This window comes from Micromesistius poutassou, assembly GCF_964030765.1.
Source record: "Micromesistius poutassou genome assembly, chromosome: 4".
NCBI lineage: Eukaryota > Metazoa > Chordata > Actinopteri > Gadiformes > Gadidae > Micromesistius > Micromesistius poutassou.
In genome coordinates, this window is record NC_140274.1 from 16,330,507 (window position 1) to 16,341,208 (window position 10,702).

General features: G+C 46.7%; 1 protein-coding gene across 1 annotated transcript; it reads left to right on the plus strand.

Moving 5' to 3' along the window:
• The first annotated feature begins 1,179 nt into the window (after window positions 1-1,179).
• On the plus strand, window positions 1,180-3,854 carry lpar6a (lysophosphatidic acid receptor 6a). The gene has a single exon (XM_084466803.1). The coding sequence runs from the start codon at window positions 2,041-2,043 to the stop codon at window positions 3,304-3,306; it is 1,266 nt and encodes a 421-aa protein (XP_084322929.1). The 5' UTR covers window positions 1,180-2,040; the 3' UTR covers window positions 3,307-3,854.
• Window positions 3,855-10,702: the final 6,848 nt, after the last annotated feature.

A 10,702-nucleotide genomic window follows, 5' to 3' on the forward strand; every position in this document is an offset into this window, starting at 1 on the left:
TAAATTCCTTCTTCATTCATAACAAAGAGCCCAATGTCTTAACACACAGAGCAACAGAGCCCATTAAAGACAGAACACAGAGAGAGAGAGAGAGAGAGAGAGAGAGAGAGAGAGAGCTGACAAAGACAGCCACAGAAACAGTTGGATCACAGACAGAGGACACTTTCTTTTTCTGAGTTTCTCTCACCAGGAAATGCATCACAAATCATGCGATGTTGTGGGCATCAAAAGGACTCTTTAATAATAAACCGACCGTTGTTGATGATTGTGACAGCTGGGCTTCTGAGTTTGTCTGCTCTGCGCTTGGAACCCCAACTGGCGACAACAACTTCCGGGTGACAGCAATCTCTTGGCAATCTCTGTGATTATTAATGTTAACCATTGTTTTCAAACACAATCAGCGTCTCAGAGCTGTGTTCTGCATCACTGCACAATGTTGTTAGTGACATCATTGAACGTCATGTTTGACCTCATTTAAGGGCCTGGCTTAAAAATGCATTCTAAAGATGTCTGTACCCTTTGACCTATCAAGGATAGAATCCAATCAAATTATAAATCTCAATATGTTTTCTATTATGTGATTGTCCGACTATTCTACATTGAAGTGGCACTTTCGCCACCATTGTTGTGCTGTAACCTTTGTAATTCCATTTGGTAAATGTCTTTGGAAATGTCCTTTTCCTTGGACCAAAAAATCAAAGAATGCTTTGATCCCTTGAGCAGTGGCATTGTGTAGGTAGTTAATTTGTATATCATTTTGTTTCACAATGAAACAGGCATTTTGTCTTTCTTTTTAGTTAACAGAAAATGTTTTGAAAAGCTATTTTACCACATATTAGATATGTTTGCAAAACTTAGTATTGCAGTTGATCACTGACTTATGGTGTTATAGAAAAAAACATGGTATCACGTCTATGTCAATCTACTGGTTTTAAAGACACAGTTCATTAGTAAAACCCACACCAGATATTTAAAAATGTGCTAGCATTTGGGTAACTACCCCTTTAACACTTACCCACAAAGGACAAGGAGGAGCCAGGAAAGAAAGGGAGGGAGGAGTTACTACAATCTCTCCTCCTACTCCTCCTCAATCTCCTCCTCCTCTCAAACTCTGAAAGAAAACAAAACGGTGTGTCTTGCCGGGGCGCAGAGCTCCAGCAGTAAGAGGTTATTCAAGAGCTCACTCTAGCAGAAAGCCCACTGGCTGTCACGGGCAGACAGGGAGAAGTGCGTACCCAAGGGGTGTGAGTCAGGGAGATAGAGGGAGAGAGAGAGAGAGAAGAGAGAGGGGGGGGCAGGAAGCAGCAGACTCTAAAAGAGAGGGAGAAACAGACAGAAGTAACAGTTATATTGTCACACACACAGCAGAAGTTGTGTTGAAGCTGAGTGGATGGTGGGACCTCAGTTCTACATGCTGCAGGGTGGATGCTGCTGCTCCTCAACAACCAAACTAAGGAGAATAAAACCCATGACGGAATAATCTGTGGATCACGGTTTGGACAAAGGAAAGTGTTTTCTTTTTTGTTCTTCTTTGCAATGAAAGACATTTTTGGATTGGATTCACAGTTTGGACCTGGGGCTGTTTTGGATTTAGCCCGCGGGTGAACTGGATTGGACCAACAACAAACAAGCGCTCACACAAAGACAGGTGATTTGTTTGTGCCTTGTGAACCAAGTAAGAGCGGCTTCTGCCCCGCAGCTCGTGGGGTGCTGGGTGGGTGGTGTGGAAGGGACAAGGGGGAGGGGAGGAATCCCCAGCCTGGGGCCGAGTCCTAAGGGAAGGGTCTTTTGAGCATAAGCTTCCCCCCCCGCCCCCTGCCCCCTCCGGTCCCCCCCGTCCTCAGCCCACCCTGATATGGCTCAGGGAAACCTCCAGAATGTGGAGGGCAGCGTGCCGGACCCCCGGCAGTAAGCCTCGTTCCCCTGTGGACCACATGCTCAGAGCGCAGGAGAACCTGTAGCGCTCGAGGAACACTGACTTACTTTTACGGAGTACAGAGTTTTGAAAGGAGAGATTGACGCGTCTGGGGGGGGCTATTCATGATAGACCCACAGTGTGGGACAGCTGTCGTTATTGTGTTGCTCTTGCGTAACGGATGCCCATTCTCTGACTCCCCCCCAACCCCCAACCTTTCTCCTCCTTCTCCACCATCGCCACCAAACATGTTCAACAGCACTCTGCCTGCGGAGAACATCACCCAGCGGTGGGGCGAGGGCACCGCTCCGTGGACTGTGAGCAACAGCAGCCTTCTGCAGGGCAACGGCACGGCCGACGACGGCGGCAACTGCGTAAAGAACGACCAGTTCAAGTACCCGCTGTACAGTGTGGTGTTCAGCATCGTGTTCGTGGTGGGCCTGCTCACCAACGTGGTGGCCATGTACATCTTCACATGCTCCTTGAAGCTGAGGAACGAGACCACCACCTACATGATGAACCTGGTGGTGTCCGACCTGCTCTTCGTCCTCACCCTGCCTCTAAGGGTGTACTACTTTATGAACAAGCACTGGCCCTTTAAGAGCGTGCTCTGCAAGCTCTCCGTCTCGCTGTTCTACACCAACATGTACGGCAGCATCTTCTTCCTCACCTGCATCAGTGTGGACCGCTTCCTGGCCATCGTGTACCCGCTGCGCTCGCGATGGCTGAGGACCAAGCGCAACGCCAAGATTGTGTGCGTGGCGGTGTGGGTGTTGGTGCTGGCTGGGAGCCTTCCCACAGGCTTCAAGTTGCAGACCACGTCCTTGCAGGACAACCACAACATAGCCTGTTTCGAGAACTTCTCGTCCAAACAGTGGAAGTCGCACCTGTCCAAGATGGTGATCTTCATCGAGACGGTGGGCTTCTTCATCCCGCTGCTGCTCAACGTGGTGTGCTCCGTCATGGTGCTGCGGACACTGCGGCAGCCGCAAGCGCTCAGCCACGGCAGCAAGCTGAACAAGACGAAGATCCTGCTGATGATCATCGTGCACCTGTCCATCTTCTGCTTCTGCTTCATCCCGTACAACGTCAACCTGGTGTTCTACGCGCTCGTCCGCACCAAGACACTGCCGGGCTGCCCGGCGGAGTCGGTGGTGCGGACGATATACCCCATCGCCCTGTGCCTGGCCGTGTCCAACTGCTGCTTCGACCCCATCGTCTACTACTTCACCTCGGAGACCATCCAGAACTCCATCAAGAGGAAGACCCAGGTCGGCCGCTCCTACGACATCAAGTTCTCCGAGGCCCTGCAGTCCGAGTCCAGCTCAGCACTCCAGTGCAGCCTGCGCAGCCTCAAGGCCAAGGTGTTCCACAACGAGTCTTCAGTTTGAAATACGGCCGTTTTTTGCCGTTTTGCCACCGCAAAAGGTCACCGCGGCCTCTGTTCAATGTCGGAGCCCTGTCGCAGCCCCGTCTTCCAAAGAATTATTAGGACTTTAACTCTTCCTCTCAGGACGAAAGCACTGACTTTTGATCGGTTCTGCAGTGCATGGATCATGTTTTTACCAGTGACTCCTTTACTTCAACAGTGGATCTGTGTAAACGACCACTTGACAACGTGAATCCCTCCTTGTGGAATAATATAGAAACATGGAATAATATGGCGAATGAGAGTGTTATGTCACTCATACAGTGTCCTGTATGAGTGCAACGTGTATAAATGTGTACATTTGTAAGTGGTGAGGCTAACTGAAATAGTATTTCTTAAGTTAACATTAATTAATGTCATGCTACGGGCCCCCTGCGCTCAGTCTGGGTTCTTATGCCGAGACTTGTATGTGAAACACATTATGGGGCATTTTGTTGTTTATTGGATGTCATATGTTTTTGGCAGATTAATGCACTGACATAAAAATGGAAAATACTGCACTCATGCCACTGGAATGAATTAAATTCATGTTCTGTCTAAACACAAACCAGGTCTTTGTGAATCTATAACTTCTACTTTAACGTCTCCTACTCTTAAGTCATTTAGCAGGCACTGCCCTTCATTGATTTACAGTGAATTATTATACAAACATGACATTAAAGGGCAGGTAGGGGTTTGGGCATCTTGTGCGAGGATGCCTACAAGTATATTGGGAAGATTGGGGTTTGAAGCCGGGACTGCGTTTTGTCTAGGAGTCAAAGTACGCTGTCCCTACTAGACAATCTTCTTAAAAAATTCTCCTTCATCTCTTCAAAAGGAAGTCCAACATGAGTCAGAGAGGAGAGTGCTGGGCGTGAAGTGAATGTTGTGGAAGAGTGTGAAGACAGAGAAATGGAAGTGAAAGCAGGACCAGAGAGCAGTGTGTGGCTTCCTGTCTGTCCGTTGAGCCAGGCAGGGTTCTTGAACCAGCGAGAGATTGACTAGCTGGAAATTGACTAGCTCGAAATTGACTAGCTGGAAATTGACTAGCGGGAGATTGACTAGCAGGAGATTGAGGAGTGTGAGATGAGCAAACGGTGGATGGCAGTGACCAAGGAAATGCCAAAATGACTGGGTTCACTGCCCTGTTGGTCCCTTCAATATGTTCTAATATTCTCAAAAACTAAACCCCTAGATACGGTACAGAAATATACTTTGGTATGTTTAAAAATGACGCCCTTAAATACTGCATAGACTGGTGGTGGAGGATGGAGCTTTTGTCTGATAAATTATGAATAGCATACATGAGAAACAGTATACTTGCAGTACTACTACTTCCCCTACTACTCCGACTACTACTACTACTACTGCTACTAGTACGACTACAGAAGCAGACATGAGAAATACCCTAACACCCAAGGCAAGTATCCAGAATGATCCCTGAGTGACCCCGGGTGACCCCCTCCCCTGCTGACAAAACAAACAGCGTTTGACTGTTTTCTTCTCCACAGAACCTGGACTTCTATATGAGTGCAGTCAGTGAAAACAAAAATAAACTGCGCTAAAGTGCAATTTCCGAGAACAACGGTGATCCTTTTGTGTCATTGCACCACCAAAGGAAAAAAACGCTGGCGGGAATCAACGTACAAACAAACTTTCACTTTCACCCCGCAAAAGCATCAGATGTAAATATCAGTTGACAGTTACAGACAAAGGGAAATTGTAGGCCAGGTTGTTTGCTTGTTTGTGGTAAAGATTTGTGTTAAATATAAATCCTTTTTTTGCATTTCCCTGAAATAAGACATAGACAACATTTCAGCTGTTTGGCGTGTTGCTAAGACTTGCTCTGAGCTGTGCGGACGGGCTGTCCAAGACTGGATAACATGAAGCACATGTCACTACGCTGCTATTTACACAGCCTGGAGGTCAAACCCGGCCCTGTCTACATACTGCACCTCCTTACCTCTGGAGGGGGGAGAGAGCGGAGAGAGAGGGGAGGGAGGGGCTGCATACTAGTCCTCTCCTAGACCATTTTGGAGAAAGAGGGAGATAAATACAGTAGATGGGATGGAGAAAAAGAGTAAGAGGTAGAGAAGAGGGGGGGGAGATGGAGAGAGAGACCGTATACATACTCATTCTCTCCTTCGCAACAACATTTGAGAGAGGGGAGAGAAAGAAGGAGGAGAGAGTGAGGAAAAACAAGAGGGAGAATGAGGTAGGAAGAGGGGATTAAGGAAAGGGGAATACTAGAGAGAGATGGGGGGGGGTGGTAGGAACAGAAGGATAATAAAAACAAGAGGGAGAATCAGAGAGGAAGAGGGGATTAAGAGAGAGGGGGAGACAAAAGTACAGAGAGAGGCAGGCAGAGAGAAGGAGAGAGAGAAAGAGGGGGAGGAAAAGCAAGAGATAGCGAGGGAGATGGGGTGGGAGATATATAGAGGGTGGGAGGGAGGGAGGGGGAGCTATAAGGAGGGAGTGAGAGAGGTCGGAGGTCAGGGCCACAGCTGCCGGGTGAACATCATGGAGCAGAGAGTTTGTTCTTCACGTGTCATCGTCTGGTAAGAAACAGCCCCGTCGTGTTCCCCAACTGTCTGCTCCACCGCCGACATGTGCTATCAGCAGAATCATCTGCTGAAGGGCCATCTGTCTGCACACATCTAGACCCGACGATACAGCATCTAACTCAAACCACTGAACTAAAGGGGAGGTAGGGGGCAGACTCTTGGTTTCTCAAATGGAACACACTTATTTCAAGAGAACCCAGTTAAGGTCATTTTCACACAAGTCACACACATGTCATAAAAGTGTTTTGACCAAATAGTGCAAAGGAAAATCAGACTATGCTTTCGCAGAGGCTGCATCACAAACAAGCGTGGACACGTGAGACGGCCCACTGGCTGTGTGTTTGGAGCCGGAGAGACGCTTATCTGGTCCATCACGTGAACATGATGTCCACCCTCCACTAGGGGTCAAAGGTCCAACTGGGAAAGAAAACGAGCAGCAAGACTTCATGGTACGAACGCAAGCAGCAAGTTAACATTAGCCCAGGCAAGCATGAACACATTACAGCACAAACACATTTTAGCAGTAGCACAGGTTCATGAGGAAGAGAGTGACCACAATAACAACAATAAAAAGCTGTATCCAGCAGCGGTTAGGCTCACAAAATGAGGCACAGAAACCAAACACAGATGTTGCCATCTCTCCTAAAACACGCATGTTGCCATCTCTCCTAAAACACGCATGTTGCCATCGAGGGGCGGAGGCTGCTTCCTCAAATATGGCACTTCCTCTTATGAAACGGGAAACGTATGAGACACAGCCTTCATCAATGAAGAACCACACATGTCATGTTGGCATATTGTTATGTAAAATAATTATGGAAGTGAAAGCATAAAAGTGTAATTTAAATATAAGTACACTTGAATTAATGTGAGTGCAGCTGAACACACGTGTAAGAGTACTATAAATCAAGCAAGCATCATTGAATCTGTGTCATTGTATTTAAATCTATGTCAGTGTATTCCTTATGGTTAATTCTCCTCATGTGATGGTGTAGTTCTATACAATCGAACACACTGTATCTTCTTACCCAGGGGCCCCTGGGTTCCACAGGGCCCCTCACCTGGGGCCAGCAGACTCCTTGCTGTGTGCATACACAACTCTTATCTAATCAGCGCGACCTTTAAGTTAGCGGCGCTGCGTGAGAAAACACAGGCCGTTCCCGGCGGGACGCCACCCTACATTCTCATGTTGCGCTTTTAATGTGAAAACATTTGAGAGTGCAGCAGATAAACCTACTTGTGATGTAATGCAGAACTATAGATGTGTTACATTTACATCAGTATTTTATTTTAGAGACATATGGTGCTAGCCGAGCGCTTTAATTATTAATTTTTATTACATGACACCACCAATGACAGTTAATAAGTACGATTTGAAGTACAATTACCTCAGGAGGGGTCTGAGTTGAGTAGTGAAGCTGAACTGGACTTTACTGGACTGGGCTGTTCTATACAGCACTACACTGTTCTGTACTGGATACAGTATACTGGACTATACTGTACTATACTGTTCTGTACTGGATACAGTATACTGGACTATACTGTACTGTACTATACTGTTCTGTACTGGATACAGTATACTGTGCTGTACTGTACTTTACTATACTATTCTCTACTGGATACAGTATACTATACTGTACAATACTGTACTGTAGTATAATGTTCTGTACTGGATACAGTTTACTGTACTGTACTGTACTCTACTATACTCTACTGTATTGTACTGTTCTATACTGTTTGGTACTGGATACAGTATACTTTACTATACTATACTGTACTATACTGTAATGTACTGTTCTGGTCTGTACTGGACTACTGTTCTGTACTGGACTGGACTATAGTGTAGTGGACTGGACAGAACTCTCCTGAACTGGACTAGACTGGACTGGACTATACTGGACTGAACTGGATTGTACTATACTGGACTGGACTGGACTATACTGGACTGAACTGAACTGAACTGGACTGGACTATACTGGACTGAACTAGACTGGACTGGACTGGACTATACTGGACTGGACTGAAGTGGACTGGACTAGACTGGACTGAACTGGACCTGCTGTTCCCTGTCAGTACGTGTGTCTGATCATCCAACCGTGCTTCTGGAAGGTTCTTTGAAGATCTCACCGACCACAGACCCACCGGCGCGTCCACAACCTCGGGGCTGGATCAATCTCTTCCGGGGCCCTGCATGAGACCCCAACGTGTGTGTGTGTGTGTGTGTGTGTGTGTGTGTGTGCACATGCCTTTGTGTGTGGTTTCCACTTGAAATTTACTTCACTGCTTAAATCACATGACAAGGAAATATACCTATGTCTCCTGTGTGTGTGTGTGTGTGTGTGTGTGTGTGTGTGTGTGTGTGTGTGTATACGTATCTGTGTATGTGTGTGTGTGTGTGTGTGTGTGTGTATGTATGGTGTGCGTGCATGTGTGTGTATGCGCACTTGTGTGTGTGTGTGTGTGTGTGTGTGAGTGTGTGTGGGGGGGGTGTGTGCATCACCGTACCTAACCCACCCATGTTCTCTGCCTCACAGGAAGTTATTGGGGAGGAAATAGCGTTAATTAGAAAGATATGGCCGATCTGAGCCTTTTAATTGTGTGTTCCCACACGTTAGACCCATAAGGCTTCCTTCACATTCCACGTCCCTCCTCTTAATCCGTCCCTCCTCCCCCCCTCGTGGGGAGAGGGCCCAGCGGGCTCCTGAAACTGGTCTTATTAGCCTATAAAGGCGTTTGGGGTTTTCAGGAGAAGCCAGACTGGCTGTGTGCTGACGGCCCCGGGGGGTCCGTGGGTGCAGGGACCGGGGCGACGCGCTGGGCGGTGTGGGAGACCCCCTGAACGTCGACTTTTAACGCTGAGCTGGTCTGGAGGCTTTGGAGACACGCACGCCTCTCGCTAGCCACAGAAACACAACTGCAGCTTAGTCACACACACACACACACACACACACACACACACACACACACACACATAACAGACCCTAGATACACAAACACAACTTCCCCACACACACAAACACAACCCTACTCACACACACATCAACCCTAGTCGTAAAAAACACAACCGCACGTTCACAACAACCCCTTTATTCACACAAATACAACAACACTAATCGAGCACACAGCCTCTTGTTATAAAAAAAAACAAGCCCAGCTACATGATTACAGTGGTTGTCAACACAATGACAACCACTGTAATCAAACACAGACACATAAAACCTAGTCAATGAAATACAGCTACATTAGTAGAAACAAATACAACCGCTTAGTCCCACACCATCAAACATAACAACCCTTATCATACCAACACAACCACCGCATCAATCAACTTATAATAACCATTGTACAGGGATGAGTATGTGTGTAAGCGTCAAACCTATGCCTCATTGTAGAGGTGTATTCAATAAAATCAACTTTTAAGCTTTCATAACGCTGCATTGTACGGCACTGTATTTTCCTATGCCTTTTCAGTTGTTCAAATTGCTGTCTTTACGCTGCTTTTCCACAACTCTACAATGGCGTAAAAAGGCCCTAGCACCTACTAGCGCCTACAAGGGCCCACGATAGCACTAAGCACGCAGCTCCAGTCAAGACAGGTCCAGTCACATGCAGCCCTGTCTGATGCTGTCTCTCCTCCACGCTGTAAGCAAGCCTTATCTGTGTCTCCTGAGGGGGGACGGGAGGGTTACTTTGAGCAGCAGCTCTCCTCTGTTACATAAAGACATTGGAATGGAGCAGGGAGTGTGGGGCAGTGTATTGATAAAGCTCTCTCTGTTTACTGAATAAAGATTAATCAAAGACAAAGCATTAATCCTGTTGGCAGCTCTGGTGGACATCGCCCACAAGGAACGGCTGCCGGGAAATGACAACACTGGGTGGTAAGGGTTGGTGTAGTTGGCTAGTACTGGTGGGTTTAATGCTTGGTGTGTGTGTGTGTGTGTGTGTGTGTGTGTGTGTGTGTGTATGTGTGTGTGTGCGTGTGTGTGCGTGCACTCCACACATAGCATTGTGTGGAGTGCCCTTGGTTGTGAAATAATGACATGACACAACAAACAGAACAATGTGTGCATGTCTGCGCACGCTAATGGTTGTACTGGCTGCAGGAAAACATTTTATCAACACCAGTATCCAAGTCATCTCACTTTCTTTCTACTCCTAAATCCCATTTGTGCAAGAACATTAATGCCTCCTCAATGTGTATTGTCAGCCATCTACTTTGATATCTTAGTATCTTAGTATCTTAGTCATCATTGAAAATGAAATCTGTGTTCATGTGGCATTATTTAGACGTGCCATGTTTTGTTGTTAACGCTGCTAAAGGTGTGAAGACAAACAGGAAAGTGATATGCGGTACCACTGCTCGCTGTGCGCTGTGTGTGTGTGTGTGTGTGTGCATGTGTGGTGTGTTAATACCAACCCTGTTCAATAACATGATGGTTCATCTGTTCCAGTTTCAGGCCGTATACCTTGAGGAGTGGATTGTGCACCCACTCACATACACAGCTTCCTGTTTAAATGTCCTTGGTTTGGCAATAGTGACATAAGACAATATCAGAACAATGTGTGTTTAACTGCATCTGTGCATACATAATATGATTTTACAATTAGCCTGCCTGAAGACATATTTGACATATCGACACCAGTGTTTAAATGAGTCAGAAAATGAAACGTTCATGACAAACATTTGTCATTTCCTATTCATTTAGGAAATGATCAATTTCACTTCACCCAGATAGTACCCCCAGATCATCTCAACTCACATTCAACAGTCAGTAAGTAAGAGTAAGGCTGTAAGACAAGGGCCATTTAATGCAA